This window comes from Chiroxiphia lanceolata, chromosome Z (assembly GCF_009829145.1).
Source record: "Chiroxiphia lanceolata isolate bChiLan1 chromosome Z, bChiLan1.pri, whole genome shotgun sequence".
Lineage (NCBI taxonomy): Eukaryota > Metazoa > Chordata > Aves > Passeriformes > Pipridae > Chiroxiphia > Chiroxiphia lanceolata.
Window position 1 is genome coordinate 55,235,107 of NC_045671.1, and position 24,178 is coordinate 55,259,284.

Consider the following 24,178-nt stretch of genomic DNA (forward strand, 5'->3'; position numbering starts at 1 on the left):
GGCTGAGGACTAATGTCCTAGTGGCCCTAGCCAAACTCACCCTTCCCAATGGAAGATAACTCTCATAGCATTTCACATGCCAGCAGCAAGGCACCCTTTCAGCTTGTCTGGAAGATGGAATAGGGAGACACTTCTGGTGGTCACTAGGCAGAAGTGCTGACTCTCTCTATAAGGAGAAATTTCTGTCTTTCTCCAAGGATTTTGGAAACCCTCCCATAGCACCACCACACAGCAGCCCTGGTACTCTCTGTGTCTTTTGCCCTGCTCAGCAGCTGGGAAGACTGAACTTCTGGCACTTTAGCCCTGCTCCTCTGTATTCACCTTGAAGAACCACCAATCACATGGAAAATCCAATTTTACACATCTTTAAATAAAGGCATTAAATTTTTTTTCTACTGGTGTTTCAAAGCAGAATACAGTAACCCCAGAACAACTGCCATGGAGGCAGCACTTTCATATGTAGTGTAGGATACTGCAGAATATGCTCAGAGATATAACTACTCAGCTATGGACCGTTTCCACACCAGTTCTGTATGAACACGGGGTAATCCTCTATATAGCATCTAGATTTTACTTAGGATAAAATTAGAAGAGCCTATAATCATTCGGGCAGGACTGAAATTCCTGTTACTTAATTATAGAACAAATAAATATAGTTTAGGATAATTAACTTATATTAATGTAAAAATGCACAACCCAAAACTATCCTGGTTCCTTATCAGCAAATGGTCCTCAACTACATAAAACAAAATCTGGCCCAACAACAAAAAACCCTGATTAGAAAAATCTCCATATAGAACTCTGTGCACATCAATCCCCTCGGGCTAAAATGATGCAGTTGTACTGTATTTCACAATGAGGCTGAGCTGCTGACGAATTTACCTTGCATGACTCATTGGTGAATCATGGACAAAATCGTGTATTAGAGAGAGAGATGCCGCCCACACAGAGCAGTGTGTTGAGTTATTCCCATCCTATTGCACCCTGCTCCAAGGAAAACATTCATTCACATTTGGCATTGCAGTTATTCTGTTGACACATTTACTTAGGATATTTCTGAATGTTTCTAATGGGGAAGCTTTTCAGTTTGTTAATACTGAGGTATAATTAATAGTCAGGAAGATCAGGTCGAATCTAATCTACATGAGAAATTCCCCATCTGTAGCATGGGGGAGGGGAGAAGATATTATTATATGATACAATTAATTAAAAAATAATTATAATGAGATAAAATTACAGCATCATTATCAACGAGAAAGCAGTAGCAAATAGGAAATCAGAATTCATGAGCTAAAGCATAAATCCAGATACTGAAAGAGCATTACCATAAAAACATCTGCAACTCTCTGATTCCACTGAGAACTAAGTCTGTCTCAGAATCAGTAAATTTGTAAAATTATGAAGGATTTGAACTCTTCAAAATAATCCCTTACATTAAAGCACAGCATTGCTCATTTGTTAAAGTAGCCAGCATTTATTTTCACTCTGCTGCAAAATTCCTGAGCACCAGAGGACAGCAGAGACAAAGCCTTGGGAAAAGCTACAGTAACTCTGTAGCTCCAGATGGCAGCTTTCCCTGAACAGTATCAGGAGGTAGGGAGAAGCAAAGAAATTAATACCTTCTTAGGCTATAATTTTCCTAAATTCAGACCTTATTCCACTTCCCCTCCCCCCACACCCATATAAATAATCCATACTATAGATCAAAGAATCACTTTGGTTTTGTAGCATTCAGGTAATGATACCTTCTGTGGCGGTTGTATAACTTCTGCTACCGTAGTTATATTCAGTAAGTCTCATATTCTTGCAAGCTATCTGCTTCACTAGAAGAAAACGTCTCCTCTGCTTAACAGCCACTTTGTCCTTTTCCTTTTTTTATAAAAATCTTGATGGACTTTTAAGGGGTTTTATGTGCTCTGTGAAAACCAGCAGGAGGAGATTTAGATTTTAATATTTATTGGTTTATCTACATTTGTGGATATGAACTTAAAAGTCTTCAGCCATTAAAAGGTAAAGGAAATATATAACTACATCAAAGAAGGCTATAGTTTTGAGAGGGTCCCAACAGGTTAGTTTTCTGTTATTAAAAATGTGCAGGGCAACATCCATGTATAGTCAAATTCAAAAGTATAAGGGTCCACGTGGAAAGTAGTAATACTTTGAAGTGAAAGAGAAATATTAGGCAGGAGCCATATTGGACCAAACACAGTCCTAATAATGTTACAAATACCTGTACTGACTGAAAGAAAGAAAAACATGGTCATGAGCTTATCATTACAAATTACTATTTCACAGGAACAAGATGTATATGTATAGCTTCACACTGGGTAGAAAAAGGAAGAAAAAGTTAGATGGTGATTCTTGCTTTTGAGTATGTGAGAAGTGCATCACCAGTTCCTGCAGAGGTCTAGCTCACATGAAAGTGGTTAGCTAAGTACGTGCTGAATATCCTGTTGAATCAGAGAGCACAGAGATAGATAAAAGGAGGACCTTGTTATTGAAAGACATTATGTCTGGCATCTAATTGTTCTCTTAGTTTTCCACATATTTAAGTTCCAGATGAGAACAACTTCACAGATAGTGAAAGTTTGCTTCAGTTAACATAAATAGAAAGGGCTTTCGTCTATTGTAGAAAAACATTATAGAAACATTTAAATAAAAGCATGATCATGCATACTTAGGACAGTCATGTCTCAGTTCTTACAAATGCTTCCATGTGCAGTAGTGCTACATTCCAGAGGTGCATCCACAAACTAAATAGTAAGAACTTGCTCAGGGCACAGTGACCTAAAATCCACTCTTAGTCTATTATTAACTGAATAATTGCTTTAGAATGAACATTTAATAAATCATGTTACATTCCAAATACAAAGGATCACCTTCTTCTAAGCGCTAACTTCAGTGATTATGTAGTTTGGTTCTTCCACCTCTCTGCAGCAGATCACAAAATTAAGAGTAAACAAAATATTACCTTTTTTGATTGTTAGGTTTGCTCTTATACCTGAGGACCTCTTAAGTGTGTGTTCCTGGAGCTCAGCATAGCTCTTCAGTGGGTCTGAATTACAGTGGTAACAGTGAGATCAAGCCTAACAGAGGCACTGCATGAGCAATCTGGAACTTCACTATAGAACAAGCTACAACCACGTACATGGATATTTCAATCCAAGGTCTCAATGCAGCTGTGAGCTCTCCTAGCTCTTACATCCGTGTGGAGTTCACTGTGTGATCATAACTTGTGTCAGATCCAGTGATCAGCATAAAAGGAGGCACTGGCTTCATTGTCCAGCAAACTGCCAACTCATCTTTTCTCGTTATTCTTTCTCAGTCTCAGCCTTATGAACTTCTCTTTGTTTAAAACCAAAACTTATATGTTTTCTCTCTCCTTCTATTTATTATATAGAAGTAAACGACAAAAAGCTGTTGCCAGGTAAAAATGTTTCTGTCCATAGGAGAGAAAAGGAGAAATATTCTCCACATCTCATCTTTTGTTCATCACAACAGGAATTTCACTCTGAAGCTGAGAGTTGAGGCCAAAGCATGGCTTTTTCAGTTTTCAACATATTAAACAGCAGCTTTCCTGCAAAAAAAGATAATCTGAGAACAAAGCATTTTACACCCAGCTGCAGTCACCTGGTTTTATCTAAAGATCAAGAAACCAGAAAAGTTTTGAACAGTTTCCTGTTGACATTTCAAAAAATAGTTTAATTTGCCTTTCACAAAGAAATGAACACAAATATGTCCTTTCCTCTAGGCAATGCTGGGACGAGGGAATGGCGAGTCCTCAAGAAAGAAGGAGGAAGAGGAAGTTCAGAGCAGGCACAGAATGATCCCTATTGGAAGAAAGATTTATGAGTTTTACAATGCTCCCATCGTTAAATTTTGGTTTTACACGGTAAGAAATCTTTCCTGTTCTATTACTAATATTTGTACAAATACTGGAATTGGATTCATCTTTTGTGTTTCATCGAAGTCTACATCTGCATGTGTTAGAGGGCTTGCCCATAAATAGGTTGATAAAAATATTTTGTGAAATTCTGCTAGCATTTACAAACCTTTCTAAGACTTTTAAAGACTACCATTTCAATCAGGAAGTTAATGGCTAAAGTTTGAATGACTGTGTATATCTTTCTTTAGATAAAACAATAAATGGCAGTTTGCTTCAGTAAGTGCTCCCAAGGAATTCCCTATAGGAGAATTCACGATAGGATTGCTCCCAGTAGTAAGCCAGGAGGAGGCTGGGCCGAATCAGAATATATAATAATTTCGGGGGAAAAAAAAAAAAACAAGAAGGAGATAGAGTACATCTTTCCTTGGAACATTTTTCTGTTTTTTCTGTTTTGACTAGTCTGCAGAGTGTGTCTCAGAGAAAATGTGCGCATAAGTACCCACAAGATATCAAAGATATGAGCAACAGCTTATGTACATTTTTCAGGAAAAAATTATGTCAAATCAGTATGATCTCCTTGTAAACAGACCTTGCAGATGGAGCAGAAAAAATGTCATGTATTTTGACTACAGTAAAAGAGTACCAAAAGCTTCACAGGGTTTTCTCACAGCTAAATTAATAACTGCTATATTAAAGTTACGATGTGGATAAAAATCTTTTTGATGATTAGTCCTCAAATGTAGATAATAATTATTCATTATCAAACTGGAAGCAGGGGTTAGAAAATTATTCCATTGGGTTCTCTCCTACATCAGATGCTGATATTTTCATTCAAATCTTGGATAATGCAAACTTTAAGTTTGCAAATTGCACTAGAATGTGAAAGAATGAGACCAAAAAGTAAAAAGATCACAAGAAAGTAATCCTTTCAGTCTTCTTGGCTGGAATATTCTATCCCAGTTCAGCTACAGCATCACGTGACAAGTATGGAGGGGTTTGAAGGAGACAAAAAAAGAGCAAGAAAAATATTTCAAGAGGTCTATAATGAGATTGTTTTCTCTGTAAAATAGTTTTCAAATATGTGTAAGTAGCTCCAAATCCTTGCTGAATAGGACAAGAAATAATGGCTTAAATTGCAGCAAGGTAGTTCTAGATAAGAAGTTAGGAAACAGTTTCTAACTGCTCCGAGAAGCACTGTCATTAACCGTGTGAGGACATGGTAGATTTACCATTACTAGTGATTTCTAACCTATCTTATCAAAACATATGTCCATTATGGTACACTGGAATTAGTCCTGCCTCAGCCCAATGGAATTGACCAGATGACTTCAGGTGGTCCTTCTAAGTTATATTTTCCATTATTCTGCTGAAGGCACAACAAATCACAAAGAATGGATTCTTCTGTAGATTACTTTCTTATAAGAAAAATTGCCTTGCTGAGATCCAGGCAATACATCTACACACATTGGGAACAGCTCACATCAATTAAGTCTGAACTGTGGTGGATGCTCTACTTGCTGAACTCTGTGGCCACTGAATGTTAGTCAGGCCAACAAGTCTAGAAACTGCTTATCAGTAGCCTTGTCTCAGTACGATTTCCAGTGTGTATTAGGCACAACCAGAAAAGTCTTTATACTGCAAATGGAAAGATGCATCCTGGCTTTCCCTGTTAGTTCAATTTTTAAATGGGAGATAGAGATCAATAGTGCATTTTCATTTAGGCTTGTTTTTACAGTTTTATGTCCTGAGGCAAATCTCAGTCAAGGTCATTTATTAAAACTGAATCTTGGTTACACTGAAGTTAAAGAGGAAGTTAAGGTGGATTCTGGCTGCAATGCTTACCAGTTGGTTATACTGGGAAACTCCTGGAGACTAAATGCAAAACAACTTTCAGAGAAGGGTTATAATTGCACAGCCTACCATACTTTTACAAGCATACAGGCACAAATATTAGTCATAGATTTCAAAAGAAATCCTCCCAATTTTACATTCCACGGTCCAAAATGCAAGTAAAAGGACTAGACCTATGGCTATTTTATACCATTTAAAATAATTTGATAATTTTGCATCTACCTATCTCTGTTACTATATCATCATCATCATCATGGCTAGGCTTCGCAAACGAAGATTAGGGAAGGGCTCTACCCACATTTGCTACAAGCACACTGGTGGCTAAAAGGGCCAATGTGAGATAGACAAGTCCCATTACAAAAGGCACAGCAGAAAGACTCCGTGGATGGTATCGGCAACACACGATTCTTTCTGCGTTGTCTTTTCTCGTGCGTACGTTCTCAAAAGAATCAGCAGCATTATAGATGGTGTGTCTCCAGACCTCCCGATTGGAGGCCAGAGTAGACCAGTGATGAAAATCAATATGGCCAAAGCTGAGATGTTGTTTCAAGGAGTCCTTGTATCTCCTCTTCGGGGCTCCTCTCTTGCGGCAGCTGGTGGCAAGTTCACCATCTCTTAATCTTTGTTTGACCGCATCAGAAATGCCTTTTGGCCGCATTTAACAAACCAGGTGAAGGGTGGAGATGAGCTTTGGTTAGGCCACCTTTTCTGGGCCCCTCTCCGTGTGGAGCAAGCAGTGCTCTCCTTGAAAAAGGCTGCTTGGTCATTCAGGGTGCTGCTGAAAGGGATTGTCATCTCCGGGGTCAGTCTCAGGCGACCAATGTCCTGAACCTCCTGCGTGCAGGGTTGGGTCTGCAGCTTCCAGTGCACCTTATCACCTGCTGTTTCATCCCTCACTTGTCGCTACAGGGCTTTACGAATGTGGGTATATCCTTCAAGCCTGCGCAGTGGATTTTTTAGGTGAGACGCAGCATGCACAGAACTGGACCCACCCTTTAATCCTGAGGGTCATCTGCCAGGGCCTAGTGAGCTTGGACAGTGACAGCGAGGTCCTCAGGATGTAGGTTTAATTAGAGTATCCTTCTCTTAGATAGATGGCCTTACAGGGCCAAACGACCTCCATCTGCCCGGGTTTGGAATTAGAGTTGTCCTTCTCCTAGGATGACTGCCAAGAGGTTTGTGAGTCCATCCTCCCTTTCATTCCCTACTTTTCTGCCAGCCATCTATATTCAAGCCCAGGGATATTCTCAGGGACATTCCTTTGCCCTGACCACCCTTTCAGGATGCTATAATTCCATGTTACTATATATATATTACTATATAGCTATATTCAGTCTCAAAATATACAAGAGTGAGTTAAATGGGATGTTTGAGTAAGTATCATTTTGGCTCAACAGATGCTAAATAACTTTTCCTCAAAAAAACCCACAAAACAAAACAAAATCAAACACAAAAAGAACCCAACTTCAGCCTTTCTCTCTGGACATGCAGCAATTTCAAAAGTCAACTACTCTGTTCTGTTTCATGGCTGTATCACTGGAAACCATGACACAAATGTTTCATCTGACGGATTGCTTGGTGAGAAGAGGAAGGCTTTACCCTTTTAATTACCCCTACTACTAGCATTAACTGAAATGCTAGCAGGAAGTAAGGCCACATTTCTACCTCTTCTGAGGAGGAAAACTGCAGAGGGAATTGGGCCGTGAGTAAGAGTCATCTTCTAAACATCAGAAGAACTTTGCCCTAAGTTTTGCATTTTGAGACCAATTCAGTGTATGATCATTTATTTATTGCAATGAATCAGAAAAGAGGAGGATGATCTCCCTCTTGAAGCACTAATCTATTCATACAATTTCCAGGTTTGTCCCTTACCATAATGAGTATTCAAGTATTTTGTATAGGGTGGGACTGGTTTGTCCCTTACCATAATGAGTATTCAAGTATTTTGTATAGGATGGGACTGCATCCACAGAAGGGCAGGGAGCAACCCTAGAAACTTCTTAGCAGGCATTCCTTTCCTTAGTTTCTTCAGGTACTGCCCTCAAGGGTGACAATGGCAGCTCCTAGTCTTTATCAAGCCATGTAAAAGCAAAAAAAAAAGAGGGTTCAGTTACTTGTGTTGTAGCACTCTAAAAGAATCCCAAGTACCAGGATGAGCAGCTGCTCTGAGGTTTGACCACAGACTGAGATAAAGATAGCCTCCTGGAAGGCAGTAGCAAGTTACAGGTCTGGGGATGGAGAAGGAGTGTGTCACTCACTATCTGAAGGCTTTGTTTCTTGTTTAAAGTGGAGAAGTTTCAGAATCATTCTATTCACAAATCAAGATCTTGTTTTTCTTTTGCCAAGCAAAAACTTTTCACAGTTTTGAGTAAATTTGATTTGACATTAAAAAAAAACCCACCAAACCCAAAGCCAAGCAATGCCAACATTTCAAAAGAAAACCAAGAAGAAACAAAACCCTCTAGTGACTCTATCACCTTTGTAACCTTAATGTCCCTATTCTTTGGCCATACTCACTGCTAATTCTCACCAAAGGCTGCTGAATCAGACCAAATTAGATTTTCTGATAATTAGTAATCAATAAGGTCTAAAAGGAGGCATATTAGGTAACAGCATCACCTGACTTTTTGTGCTATATTAGAAGGTGTTATTTCAGCTATGGAGGCATGTGTTCAGTTCTGCCTGCCCAGACAGAGTTTCTGCTGACTCAGATGTAACTCTAGATGCTGACTAAGTCAACATTGCTCTCCATTTCTTTTAGGAGTGTTAGGGGAAGATCAGTCTGTAGACCTGAGTGTTGCAATTCAACATCTCTCACAAACTAAAAGACAAGTGAGATCATTTCCCCTGCTGTTTTATGTAGACAAGAAGTAATGCTCCAACTGTCTGGCTTCTCTGTACTGGTAGTTATGGCCAATAGAAAGAATTCTCTTGAGTGTTCTCAACCAGCCACTGGAACAAAAGCCAAAATCCTTTTACAGAGAACAGAAGTAATATTCTCTAGCTAATACAGTAGGACTATAAATTCTATTCTGTGATGTGCTGAACACTGAAATAATCCTACCCAAAAGTCTCAAGGCCCTCTATGGTTGTTTCATTTTACATCTGACCCCAAGTCTACAATAGATGTGAGTAACACACAGTCCAGAGAGAAGAACTGAATTAAAATACAGATGTATGGAATACAGATTTCTGCCACAGTGACTAAATGTTCATGCACAGAACTGAGTCATCTTTTCTCTGATTTAAATTCGGCTTCAGATATGTTTTCTTGTAAGGCTGCTGTTTGAAAGACAGTGTAGTCAGGTAGATGGATTCTGGCCACCACAGATCCCAGCCACACTCATGCTACAGTCCATGCTCTAGTGTGACAGTTGGATTTCTCTGAGTTTGATAAAGTTGATTTCATTTGCCTGTCTTCTCTTTTTTTTTTGACTGACCATTTAATTACGTTCAGCGTGTCAAAAGAAAGGAGAAAGAAATTAAAACTTAATTCACACTTCCCACTGAATCAAAAATTAGGCTGGAAGGTGGATATATTAGAGGAGGAAAAGCAAAGCACTCACACTTTAAAACTTGCAAAAAATACAAGGTAAATGAATGCATGGCTATGCCTGGGTGTTTTGGGGAGGAAACGTTGTACAATTTAGGTCAGTACTACACCGGCATGGAAAACCTCTAAACCTTAGGCAAAAAGGATTTGAAATTCCAGAGTCAGCCTAGACTGGGTGAACAGAGGAAAAAAACACAGAGGAGAGGTGTTAGAGGAGTAAAGGCTGTTAGAAATAGATGAGGAAGAAATCTTCAGATAAGTAACTTAATTTGGTAGTTGACGTAGTGTTATTAGAATTCCCATCTAACTGTGGATGATCCAGGGGAACTGCATTAATATAGTTTTGTTGAGGAAACAGGTGTAGCTGGAAGAAAGAACATTTGTGACTGTATTTTGGACATCCTACACTGTGTGTGATTTAATGTGAATTTTTTGAACCCAGAACACTGTCTTATTTATCTTTTGTCTGTTTAACTCTGGTTACAGTAGAATCAGGAGTATCAAATGAAGAAACTGGCTCAGTTGTGTAAATATAGCGACTATTGATGTTCTTTTTGTTTCTTTACAGCTGGCATACATAGGCTACTTGATGCTGTTCAATTACATAGTGTTAGTGAAGATGGATCGCTGGCCATCTATACAGGAATGGATTGTCATCTCATATATTTTTACTCTGGGAATAGAGAAGATGAGAGAGGTAAAATCATCCCAACCAAGAGAGAATAAAAAACAAGCTTATCATACAATTGTCCTTTTTTTCTTCGAAAGGCAGATGGATTGTTAAAAAACCAGCAGTAAAAAAAAATTATCTTTAACCATTTTAAAATGAACAATTGCTTTCTTTTTTCTTTCTCTCCTTCCTTCCTTTCTTCCTTATTTACTTCCTTCCTTCCTTTTTCTCCCACAGAATTTCCATGTTCATATTTCAGTGTGATGCATATTTAGTAGCAGTCACAAGTACAGGGTGGCCTTCTGAAAAATCTTAAAGGTCAACTAAATTCCTTGAAATGTGGCTCAGAAACTGATGTATGTTTCAGGGAGAGGAAAAGTGGATATGGTTAAATAGAATGGACACAGAGACATGGTGATAGCATGACAACTGAAAAGCCCATGTTCAAATACCCACCTCACTACAAATAGATTTCATTCAAAATTTCAGCTGTTCTGTCCATCCAAGTGTCTTATGCAAGGGCTTTAAATAAAATGACCCATAGCTGGGAGAAAAGCTAGGTCCACACTGAATACTACAGCACATTTCTAATAGTATTTTTCTCTTTTAATACTGAAATTTTTCTACTAATTACTGCAAACCATAACACGCATCTCCCTAAAGATGTGAATGCAGACACACAGAGCAGAGATAGAGCATTTAAGGTGGAACTCAATCTATAGACAGAGTGAAGTGGCTCTGCTGTCCCTGCCCCTCTTGGTCTCTCTCTCTTGCAGCTGATGCTGTGCCCTTTCACTTGGCCAAATGTACCACAGTGACACCAGCGGCCCAGTTCAGCCCTAGTGGGAGTGGGTGCAAGTCCCATTGACATCAGCTGAAACAGTACATTTGTACCCTTGGGCTGAATCTGTTACCAGCTATGTTCATATTTTCTGAAGTAAATGCTTTTGAGCACTGGACTAAAAATGGACTTGCAACAACCACTTAGGCTTCAAAGATGGATTTCAGACACTGAACTGTAAACTCTACTTTATAAAGAAAAAGAACAGAGAAAAGATACTGCTTGAGAGGCCTATGAATATACCTCGCTAACCAAAGGAAAAAGGAAAACAGAGGCAATAGCTACACAAGGACTCTGCAACACTGATGGAGAAAATCCACCACTGGCTCAGTAGGTGGAAGGCTGCAGATAGGAACTGTGTATTACTGGCTGTGGAACTTATTTTCCAAAAACAGGTCCAAGTAATAGCTAGTATATCTGTAGATTAAATTTGTAATACAGATCTTTATGGTTATTATTGACCATTTGATATATATTTTAGAATAATTTTCTTTAAATCTACACCTTCTTTAAATGTGAATTTTCTGATGAAATATCCTTCTATATTTCTCCCTCTATTCCAAGACTCTAAGTAGGGTTAATAAATTTGAAAAAGAGAAATATATACATATATTTCTTCCAATTTCATGAGGGTTTTAGGCCAAGTAAGCACTTTGTCCTTTGAAGTATCTTGCACATAGATACATGCTAGCAGTGGTTGAAATGGAAGATTTTTGAAAAAGAAATCAGAGAGTACATGAGATATTGGCCTGTGTGGCATATCTATCTGTTTACTACAGATTTCTTCAAGCTTACATTCAAACAGCTCATATCCTTTCTTCTCCATTTCCTCTGTCCTTCAGATATTGATGTCCGAGCCTGGGAAACTGTTACAAAAAGTAAAAGTTTGGCTCCAAGAGTACTGGAATGTTACTGACCTTATAGCTATCCTCCTGTTCTCTGTTGGGATGGTGCTCCGTCTGCAAGATCTGCCACTCCGGAGCGATGGACGAGTGATATACTGTGTTAACATCATTTACTGGTATATACGGTTATTAGACATCTTCGGAGTAAACAAGTATTTGGGACCATATGTTATGATGATTGGGAAAATGGTAAGAGAAGTTGGTGTACTTCTGGGTTTTACCAGCATGTTCTTGATTCAATATCTGTGGCCAATGACATTGCTGCAGTTTTACCTGTATTTTTTTTAAACATTAGTGTTTTCGTGTAAGATAATGCCTTATTAAACCAAAACCTCAGCACAGACCCCCAGAATTCAGTATTAGACTTTCTATCCTGATAAGTGATGTACTGTTTGTCTTTCTCTGAGATCTCTCTTCAACAACAGAGCCATCCATCCTATACCTCTGTACCTCATTTGCAGAAAGTGCAGAGGGAGAATGGTAGTTGTAAAGGAAAGTGGTTTGTTAAGGTTGGGAAAAAAAAGTGTTCAGCTGTTTAGTACCTTGAGACTCTCAAAGACAATGTGTTGTAATTTTTGTGATGTCTTCAAAAGCAATGGTTATGACTGAGACCACCCTTTCTATAGTTTGCTCCATACCCATATGCTCTTCCATCTTTCAAGTTCAGGTGTGTCCTTGTGAGATGATAAATCCATTTGCATAAGTGCAGCCTCTGTCCCCTGGCCACATCACATGTTTACATCATGGCAGCAGTATGAATAGCTTATGTAATAGTGGTTGCATACAGGAGGAACCAAGAGATATTTTACAGAATCACAGACTTACAGAAGCTTCTGAGTTGGACAGGACCCACAAGGATCAGTCATCGAGTCCAGCTCTTAAGTGAATGGTTCATACGGAGATCAAACCCACAGCCTTGATGTTATTTGCACCATACTCTAACCAACTGAGTTTTACTGCCTCATGCATAACTTTTGAATTTTTGGCTTCTTATGTTTCAATAGAAATGTTGCATTAAAGCAGGATTTTGCTCGTTTGAATTAAAGAAAACGGCTGAATTTACAGACACACATGCACGTATCCCTGATATTTGAACACTTGCACATGTAGCTAATATGTGTTCATGTTTTATATGCAGTTATCCAGCTTTTGTTTGTGTAAATGATGTCTGTTTCATGCATTTTGGGGTTTAAGATTAATTTTTAAATATAAAAGCCCCTTGAAGCTGTGCATTTGGTTAAAAAAGTAAACAGAATATTAGGTCCTCTAAATGGAAATACTACTACTGGCTGAGTGGTATGTGGGCAATAATCAGAAAGTCCAAACAGGCTGTCTGTTTTGTCTTACGATGGTCCTCGAAGAAAAGATTCATCCATCCTCACCATCGTAGGAAAAAGGTGCATATATGAGTGCATGAACTACAGTCCTTCCTTGGTCTTACATTAGTCACAACAAGCTCAGGGAGCAGATCTAAAACTGAAATGTGAATTATATGTCCAGTTACACTCCCTACTCAACAGGTGAACAGAGAATCGTTGTCTTATCCCCTCAATTTACCAGCTTTCAACTGCAAACCCACCATAGTGGGTTTGACAAAGAAAGAACAGCTTACTGAAAAAAAAAAATAGAGATGGGGCAAAACAGAAAATACAAAAGAAAATGACTGTTGAATTGTTATGTCCTCTAAACAGGATTTTGAAATGTCCTTCCTTCAAGGAAACAATAGGATGTTGACCTGAGGTTTTGCAGAGCTCCAGAATACAGAGGTCAAAACACTCAACAATTTTTGTTGGAGGTAATTGTGAATGGACAGAAGAACCCAAGAAAGGAACAAAAATCAGAAGGAAATCACTGTCTTATCATGTTTCTTCCTTGTCCCATTTAGACTATGTCTCTCCATCAGTACAAAATACACCGTGTATAAAAGTTCTAAAAAAACCAACTACCTTTAACTCTGTTTCAGTTTTCATAGCTACATGCACTAAAAGTTTAAGAGCTGTGGTGCTAACACAGGCAATGTGAGCATCAGTTTAATAATAAAGAGTGGCCATGAATAACAAACTTCTAGTAGTCAGCATTATAATGGCTTCTAGGAGCCCACCTCCACCAGAAGTATAAAAAGTGGGGTTTTTTTCTCCTGGAGTCAACACAGAAAGGAAGTGATTGAAATAAATGGAATTTTCATTCCTTTGTCATTCTTACATATGACAACCAATCAAAGCTCACTCCACTTTCTATGGGAAACAAATGCAGGAAAATCACTGGCCTCTGTAGGCTCAGCACACACTTAAAGGGTGTGGAATTTAACTGTCGGCATATTCTGAAGGTGTGGCCAACTGTTAAAGGAGGGAAATTCTTCTATTTTTTGCCTTCCTGTTACTTGATTTTCATACTTTGTCCAACTTTCCATGAACTCAGCAACTTTGACACATCCCCTTTGCCCACACGTGTAATGCCCAACTGGCTCGAGTTACACAAATTAGCCTCTCACATCTATTTTCTGACCCATTTATTCTCTTGTGCAATGTCCAACTCATGCACAAACTTCCCTGGGAGTTGCACTTGCTGAATCCAGGCTGCAATGGGCTCCCTTGTGTAGTTTTGTTTAAATCACGTCTGTTTACTTCCTTGAATTCTGTCTTCTGAATAGTCTTTCAAGTTCCACTCAGTACTATGAAGAACATCAAGCTGGCTTACACATATTTCTACAGAGTAAACCCATCACAGTACTGAGGTCCTCAACAGACCATATTTAACACCTGAACTTTTTTTCTAGAGTTTCTGTTGTATGTTTTAGACTCCAAAGGAGAAGGATGGCTCTTTCTATCTTTCCAGTGTTAAGGAACTTTCTCTTCATCAGCCTCTACATTGCAGATGACAAAATAGCTGTAAAAAGTTTTACGTCTGGGCACTGTGAGCAAATATGCAAGCAAGGTTAAGCAAGGGGCAGGAATAGGTCTTGAGGGGTTTTAAAGCAATAGGTTAAAGCAAAGTTGAAGATACGAGGAGGAAACTGAACGACCAAGTTTATTATTATGCTAATTTCAGTAACAGAATATGTTTGTTATAATGTACTTTTCTGATCTCTACACAAGTGATAGATTTACTTCCCTTTTATTCAGGAATGAAGTGACATCACTGTGGAATGTCAAGAGAATCGGATATATCAGTTCCTTTAATGTGTGGAAATGTCTACATTTTCTTAGCTTTTCTGCAAATACAAAAGGGCAAATAGAGCCAGCTTATTCATAAAACTGTACGAACAGTTCCTTGTTTTATCAGTTTTTTAAATAGATGACTAACAAGTTCTTCAGAACAATTGAAATGGTCATTGCCTTATTAAAATAGCAATTGTAGTTTGACCCCGCAGGCTAAAGGGAAACTTGCCCATCTATTTAATTGTATTTTAGACAAGCTACTGAGGGTTTAGAAGATACCCAGTTGAAGGAGGGAAAAGCTAATGTGGATCTTTAATGGAGAATGGCACTGAAAATTTTATTTGTTGCAACATGAAGTCAAACCTGTGTGAATCCTGATCAAAAACAGCATTTAGGATATAACCTTAAATTACCACAAAATACTCATTATGTTTCTTTGTTTGCAGACATTTTAAAGTAGGCATTATATTACATGTATCATGTTGTATATTTCTATCTGAAACAATGTCTGATCAGACAAGAAAGGAGGAATCAGATTTCACCTCCAGATTCCATCCCTGAAAGCAGTAAGAACTAAAATATGATTATGCAGCTTTTGCATTTCAGACTGCTTTCTGAAGTACAATGATCTGGAATTCCTCTTTTGAAGAGTATTTTCTTGAGAGATTAATGCCCTGAATATCATAGGAATGTTGGTGATTGACTTCACTGGTTTTTAATTCCTTCTTAATTCTTTAATTTCTTTAATTCCTCTCTCATATCCCCAAGGTTTTTTTCTTTCTTTCTTTTCTGCATTTTTATGGACTTCAAGACTTTTCTTTCCCCTGCTTTTTTTCACTTGTCCTCAGTTCCTTCTTTCCAGCTTCCTGAGTCTCTCCTGCCAGACCCCTGCCCTGCAGGTGCCTCTCTCTCAGTAAACATGAGAATACCTTTTTTTCTCTTTGCTACCCTGTAATACTCTCTTTTCTCTGTTAGATACTTTCATAGTGTTACTTTGACCTCGGGTCTCTCTCCTTTTGTTTAAAATTGAAGAACCCCTGCAGCAGTGCCAGATCCATCTGCTGCAGCTATGTCCTTCTTCCACCAGCTCTTGTCATGAGCAGCCCTGCTCTGGAGCTACAGCAGGTCCCACATGGAGCAATAAGGCCACCAGCTGAGGTGCAGGTTGGTTGCACAGCTCTCTTGTAAGGCTGAATTCAGCTGAGCCAGAAAATGCAGAGACTGAAGGGATTAAAACTCATAAGATTCAGAGGAGTTTGAGGTTGAGTTTCGGCCAGAGGCAAAAGTTAATGTCCAAAGCTGTGAAAAACAGTTCTGTCGTAACAAGTCTAAAGAGCAAAGCTTTATAAATAAGCCTGTAAGTAAAAGAATTAAAGGGATCTTACTAGGGAATTTAAGGACTCCCAATTTTTTTCACATTTACTTTAGGTAATAAAGCATCTCTGCTGTACCTGCTGGATGCCCATTGTTCTGCCCTCTTGAGGGTCTTTCTAGCACAGTGCCTCTTCTAATCCTCAGACTCTATTCAGCAAGTCGTGGGATTGCTGTCCCACTTTTTTCAGGAACAATTTGAATGACTGGGTACTGTTTGCAAGCACTAGTTAATCTTGTTCATATGCTAATGAGATCCTCAACAATAAAGAAGAACAGAGTTCACTGCCTGTTATATGCTTTTTTTTTTTTTTTAATATGTCGTTTGTCAGACTCCCCCACCGATTTCTAGCCCAGCCAGTATCACAGATTTCCTTTCTCACTGGTTACCATCATGGTGTCCCTTACGTTGCAGTAACAGACTGTTCTGCCACCCGTTACTCCTTATGTTAGTCGCAGCTCTGTTTGCTCCAAGACAATGACTATCAGTGAATAAAATTATCCATGTCAGTCCTTTTGCCTCTCGGTGCCTATAAACAATACATCATCTCACCACCCTTGCCCAGACCAGGCTGCTGATCTCACTGAACCTATATTCTTGTTGAGGCAACTGATGTGACCAGATGGTACCTTGCATTTTCAAGCCTATTCATAACATTTGAATTGTTCTTAAAAGCAACACTAGGTAAAACCAAGGACACAATAATACCACTTCACTTTTTTGACAATGAAATTTTTTATGTGTACAAGGAAAAATGGTTTTTCAAAATTTGTTTTTGAAAATTCTGTTTCTAAGATTCACAAACCTTTTTTTTTTTTTACAGTGCATGATAATGAGAATATGGACAAATAAATTTCTCTAATTCTTGTCCTCTCTCTCTCTTTCTCTGTCTTTTCTTGTCATTACATTCAGATGATAGACATGATGTACTTTGTCATCATCATGTTGGTGGTTTTGATGAGCTTTGGTGTGGCAAGACAGGCTATTCTCTTCCCCAATGAGGAGCCTTCGTGGAAGCTGGCGAAAAATATTTTTTACATGCCTTATTGGATGATCTATGGGGAAGTGTTTGCAGACCAGATAGACCGTAAGCAAGTTTATGATTCTCATACTCCAAAGTCAGGTATCCAGCTTTGATCAGATGATGTCCTATTATATCATGTGTGTTTGCTCAATAAATGGCTCCAGACAGAGGAACTCTTCAACAGAGAGAATGGTCACAAAAATACTTTCTCAGCTAATATTGGGGTGTCAGTTTCAGAACATGCTTCTGGCATCACTTTGCAATCATTTGACTGGAAATCTGTAATGCTAAATTATTTTGCATATAAAAAATATTTTAAATGGGTCCTTTTTACCAGCTTGGTGACAGGGACCCCCTTCCAGGTATCCACCACGGGTTAGGTGGCATATCTGGAACAGAAAAATCACTCCTTTTTTCTCATCCATCAATCTGATTTCAGATGTAACTTCGTGCTGAGCATCATGTCTAATACTACTGGGTTAGACATTTCAGTTCCTGTACTTCATGAGGATGTAATCTGATAAGTTTTCCTTTCTCACTATCACCACCTTTACACTAACCCCCGTGATGCAATTCTTTGGGGACAGTAGATCCACTATTAGAATATTGTTATATTTATTTATTAGAAGGCAAGGCTCTGCTCATACCAGTGCAGACAGAACAAGAGCAAATATTTAATATACTGTCTCCTCAGGATTCATCTGATCAGGAAAACACTGATTTTCTATTTAGATAAACCCTCTGGTGCCACTCTGTTCATTACACCAAGGGAGAAGGCTGGTCATGAGAAATGATGTAGTGGATGAACAAACTAAGAAACGCAAACAATGTATCTTTTGCAAAAACTGTTGTGAAACTGATGTTCATCATTCCTACTTAACTATGTGCAAGCCTTGGCAGGATTTGGAAGTCATTATCTTTTCCAATGGCAGATGACAACCATTAAAGCTCTGTTTAGGATATTTCTTTTTATCATATGTACCACCTTAGGAAAAGACAGTGCTTTCAAAATTTATTTGCTGCTTGTTCAGTATTGATTAAGTTTGAATGGAAAAAAGATGCTGATTTTTCCTGAGCTGTTTAAAGGTAATAAATGTATCTATATCACAAATAATCCACTCACTTTAATACAGTCTCAGATGGTCAGATGTATATATATCACATGGCAGATATTACAGTCATTCCATGCTCATTTCTTCTTCCTGGCTAGCAGAGAATCATTGTCATGGATACAAATGATGCCTCCCTTTTATATTTACTTCCCCACTTTGTTTTCAGAGGCAGAGTGGCATGCAAGGAAGTAAACAAATACCTAAAATCACTGTGTTTCTTTACCCAGTTCCCTGATTTTTATCCTTTTCTCTTTTATTTTTAAAAATTCATTTCATTCCAAAGGCATAATTGCTGGGAATGTAAAACTTCATCTTGCTCTGAAAGCACAATAGAGGGATAAAGGTTTGTACCATTAAACTATGACTTCCTTCCACAAGCAGAATTCCATCTGTCCCGCTACAAGTGGCCATTTATTGATACTGTACCAAGTAACTACCGTAGTGCAACAAACATGGTGGTTGGCCGAATAAATTGGTCGTGGTTTTGTTTATTTTTAATGAAGGGCTGATTACAGTTTAGAACCTGGAAACTTAAAAAACTAAAGGGTCTTTGAATGAAGCATTGTATTTAAGTAAGAAAAGAGAGCGGCAATCTCCACACCCTTGCATGAGAATTTGGGGATAGTCTGGTGTGTTATTCAGGTGCCCAGAATTTAAACCATGCAAAAAGATACAGAGTAATCACTTCTGAATCTTAGGGAAAGCAGAATTCGTGGTGGCTTCAACTCCAGCTCTAAATATAGACTAGTTGTTTTTCTGTGTGTCAAAGAAACTGGAGTTGCAGCAAAAGTGATGATGTCAAAATGAAAAGCAGCATCTAGTTCCTCCTTCCTGAGAGGCAGATGACACAGAGAATTAGAATCTACCACTCTTTCAGCACAAAATAATATAATATGTTGATGGCAATTTTATGCCCCAAACAGGCGCGGAGAAACCACTCAGAGACAGAGTTTAGGTCTTTGAGTAGTGAGGCATTTATTGCAATACAATGTTGGGGAGGCTCCCGGCTCGTGCTGGACAAAAGAGCTCCGAAGTAGCAGTGAACAACTGGATCCTTTTATACAATTTTTGCTAAGCAGTTGCATCATTATACATGAATATTCATAATATTGCAACATCTAGTTTTAATATTCATAACAGGCGGAGTTAAGGCAGATTTAGGGGCGCAACCTTCAATCTGGGGAGAAACTTGGTGGTAGTTCCTGTTCTTTGGCCTCCTGAAGGGTCTTTTTCCTACTCTTCATCGCCTTTCCTTGCTTTGGGTGGTTTCCTTGTGCATTTGGCAGAAGTTCCTGATATTTGGCAAGAGTACCTAGGCCTTGGCTCATCTCTTTTTCTTTATCTTCCTTTGTCTCCCCTCCATATGCCTATTTTATGTGTATGTTAGCATTTTTGGTTGTCTCTGTTTTGCTGTGTACTTACTTTATGTCCTTTGCGTCAATGTGTCCTGCATTCCTTAATGAGTTATTATCTCCGCTGTTCCTAAGACTTAGTTCTCTATGCTTTTACTCAGAGCATGGATTCTAAATTAGCTCTCTAATTCTCGTTCTGCTATATCACATTCGCTTCTCAGGCCTTGCTCTGCTTCAATGTCATGTCTGTCTCGGGCTCAGTTTCTCAAAAATGTTTTCTGTTGAATAGACTGGAAATACAAGCAGTGGTTGGTGATGTTGTTGTAAAATTCAAAATGGCCCGATCAACACCCAGAAGGTTTTACTAGTATATTCCCATTTTTTCACTATTTGAAAATTTGCTGTTATATGTATTTTTCCAGTTGTTCTAAGCTAAATCAGCCACTGTACTCATGTTAGAGTGCTACAGTACTTGTACTTTGTCAAATAAGACAGATGTTCTAAAATTGTTATGCTACATCTAAACTGCAATTTATAGGTTGGAGCACATTTTTTTTAATCAGTATTATTTTAACAGAAAGATTTCATTGTGAGTTTCTTTGTATTTTGGTGTTTAATATTGCTACATGATTTGCAAATTTAGGATTCAGTAAAAGTGCTCATTATGGAAATTCATATTGATTTGAGCCATGCCCCTGGAAATTATCTGATATTGTCTGAAATTATCTGAGAAATATAAAAAAAAAAAAAAAGTGTGCTACTCTAAAATTTCTAGTTCACTTTTTAAAATTTTTTTATGTATTATTTTTATTTTATTTATGAAGCATGCCGTTAAGGCTCGACAGATACATTTTCTGGATCCATCTCATTAGCTGGCAGCCTGTTCATCCAATGGATCTACTCTGATTTTTTTTACCCATAATTTCTGTATTCGTAGAATCAGCGAGGTTGGAAAAGACCTCTGAGATCATCAAGTCCAACCCTTGATCCAACACCGCCGTGGTTACCAGACCATGGCACTAAGTGCCACATCCAGTCTCATCTTAAAAACTTTCAGAGATGGTGAATCCACCACCTCCCTGGGCAGCCCATTCCAATGTCTTGATTACTCTCTCCATAAAAAATTTCTTCCTAATATCCAACCTAAACTTCCCCTGGCAGAGCTTAAGATTGTGCCGTCTTGTCCTAAGACATTTCATTTTATTTTGTAATGAAATGTTAACTGGAGTATGTGTTAGTGTCCTGTTGGCTTGTGATCTCACCTTCAACTCAAAAGTGAGGACAGATTATGTCGTCACTTCTGGGAATATGAATACACTATTCAGTGGTGTTTATTATCAGTGATGTACATAAATACTACATATCTACAAATTTCTGACTATGAACCAGTTGTAAAGGGGAGGGAGGGGGGGTGGGAAAGGAAAGTAAATCTTTTACTGCTGTGTTCAAATTTCTGGGTAAATTCAACAAAAACAGCAAAACCAGTCTCAAAGTAGTTCCTCCTGGACTATCAGTTCATCACAGACAGGACCACCACTTTCCAAAAACCTTGTCGTATTAAGCAGGTGCTTCATAAAAAAAGATGCAGAACTCGAATGGCCAGCTTGAGGAATTCTTGAATGAAGCTTGTGAAAAGTAAGAACTTCTGAGTATGCCTAAGATAGTGCTGGGGAGCAACCACAGACAGTAACATATGGAAGAGTGACTGCTGCTAATGATGGAGCCATCCTGCATTCCTGATGCCCTTTCAGTCCCAGCTACCCATGAGGTCCACAACCCAGCACCATAAGGACTTTGGGAATGGAAAACTAGAAAAGACAGACTTTACTGTCACAGTACAATCATAATGGTCTTCCTCCAGTTTTTGAGCAGGAAATGAGTAGAGTATGGTCTGTAAACAAAGGAGGCACAATTGAGATTTATTAGACCATATTGTTCCTCCAACTATCTCGAGCTATTCAGCTAATTCTTTTTAGCTGATCTGACATGGACAGAAGGTTACGCATATCATGTTGTCTACTCAGAAAGTTTTAGCAATTACATGAAACAACTTTTGGAACTATGCAAGACTGGAGATTAGCAAAGCTACTTCATGGAAAAGTGCAACCTATCAAAACATCAATAATGACTGGAGCCACCTTGGGCTATTGAGTTTTGACTTGAGACTAGAGAATCCCAGTTAGCAACTCTTGGGATTCAAATAAAGGCTTAGACTGGAGAATTAAAAGGAGGTGACAAGCTAATAAAATTTATGAATTATTTAAAGGTTGAGAAATGAAACATTAATATATTTCAGGAAAGGAATAATAATAATAATAATAGCTTGATAAATTGAAAAAATTAGACTGGTATCTATTACATAGTTAAATAAAGATATATTATTATCCACTGATAGCTGGGGAAGGAAGGAGGATCAGGGTCAGGGAACTAGTGATTGGACATACCACTCTCTTGTCTTTATGCCGCCTTTCCTAATACATCTGAGCCTCGTGCTACCCAATGGGATCCATGGGGCAGCAGCCAGCCCCATAGCTGCTTTAGAGAATGCCTGTCCAGAAGGAAATCCACAAACACTGTAAAATCTCTGCCTTAATTCACCTCACATTGGCACTATTGCTGGCAGTTCTAGCCAGAAAAATTCTTAGCATGGCTCTCACATGTGAAGAACATTGTTTTCACCTTCCAAAACTATCTGCCCCTCCAGGATACTATGGATACAGAAGTATATAGGAAATACTGAAGAGGAAAGGTGAGTTTGCTTGGTAAAAAAATGTAGATAGATGACATAAATGGTGGTCATCTCTAGAAAATTAGAATCAGACCTCACATTTTCCTGTATTCAGAAGACAAAGCAACTGAGCCCCCTATTAGCCTACATGGGTTTGGGTTTTTGCATCAGACCTCACAGTTTCCTGTATGCAGAAGTCAAAGCCACTGAACCGGTTGTTAGCCAACATGGGTTCGAGTTCTTTGGTTTGGGCAGCTTTTCAGATTTGCCTGGTGTCTCACATGTCAAATTTCCATCTGTATTTTCTTACCAGCTGACAGCACTTCCAGTGCCATCTGGAATCTGAAGATCAGTCTGAATTGTGTTTATTTCTTGTGTGTACTCCCTTTTTGGAAAAACCTACATAGTTTAGGAGAAAAAGATGGGGCCTCCTTCTCTTTTGGTTCTATTGGAGGAATATCAAGTAACCGGAACACAGTTGTTTCAGAAGATAAGACACAATTATACACAATGTTTTAACTATCCAGTGAATTTCAGAGGAAAGTACTATAACTACAAAAGCTTTTTAAAAATTTTTTTAATTTCTTAGTCTGATAGATTTATTTATTTTTTATAGTTCTCGAAGTTTTTGTAGTATAAATTGAAATTCTATACTAAACTCTTTATGATCTTACTGGCTATATGATTTTCATGACTTGATAGGAGCTTTCCGTGAGGCCTGTCATTTGCATGGATCGTTGTGGAATTAGAACAAACAAAGCAGCTTTGCACAAAACAGGATAAATCATACCTGTGGCGATATTTTTAACATTGTTAGACAAAGGTAGTGGATAAAATTTTTGCGCATCCTACAAACCATTTTGGAACTTTCTCTGGCCAGAGTTGCAGCAGTATTCCATTCCTAGCACTTCTGAGGTTATATTTTGGGTTCCATTTGGTTGGCTATTTTTAATGGGGGGGAGTAGGGGAGTAGGAGGAGGTAAAAAGCACCAAAGTGAACAGGAAAAATACAAGCATTTACTATGAATTATGATTAAAATACAAGTAGATTGAAGAGACCTTCAAATACACTTTTAATGTGACCTGGGGCAAGAAGCAACATGTAAGGTCAGGATGCTGTAGTTAAAGAAAATTTTGAAGTAATTTTGAAGAAAATTTTGAAGTGCACTGTTCAACACCCTGGATGTTTCTACTGATGAACAGACCAATTGTGGGAAATTCAGAGTTCACAGATTTGGGTACTTTCTCTCTAGGGAAGAAGTGGATAGCTCTAGGCAGCTTACTTAATATTTATTGGATTTTTTTTCAATATTTACCAGCCTGGCAAGCTAGTAAGGTTGCTTAGACATTTGATTCAAAAATCTTAAAATACTTTCACATCCTTTGGGTTAATTGTGGATCAAAATTGGAAGGTGCACTTATTTGTTCCCATATTATTTTAGATCGTAAGAAAACATTCAGCAGTTTCTCGTGATTTCAAACAAATCAACTTGTATTGTAAAAGTTGTATGCATTCATATATGACAAGTTTACATCAAAGGCAAAAAGCTATTCAGTGGCAAACTTGTTTTATGCACTTCCCTCTCTTCGTTATTTCCCACAACTGTTTTGGAAGGGTGCAGCTGGGAGAAGAGTCATGATGCAGAAATCCGCAAGCTTTATTTCCCAAGCCCTCCACCCAATACACAGTAAAAATGAGCAGTGCCCATGTCATGACAGTAATGCC

The 24,178-nt window shown here is 38.4% G+C and overlaps 1 protein-coding gene across 6 annotated transcripts in view; it reads left to right on the plus strand.

Annotated features, from left to right (window-relative positions):
* Nucleotides 1-24,178, plus strand: part of TRPM3 (transient receptor potential cation channel subfamily M member 3) — a 418,794-nt gene that overhangs the window by 375,252 nt on the left and 19,364 nt on the right. For all 6 annotated transcript variants that reach the window (XM_032674617.1, XM_032674614.1, XM_032674615.1 and 3 more), the window contains 4 exons: nucleotides 3,752-3,892; nucleotides 9,859-9,987; nucleotides 11,644-11,895; nucleotides 17,149-17,323. In XM_032674617.1, coding sequence (XP_032530508.1) covers nucleotides 3,752-3,892; nucleotides 9,859-9,987; nucleotides 11,644-11,895; nucleotides 17,149-17,323 — 697 coding nt within the window. The remainder of the gene's footprint in view (nucleotides 1-3,751; nucleotides 3,893-9,858; nucleotides 9,988-11,643; nucleotides 11,896-17,148; nucleotides 17,324-24,178) is intronic.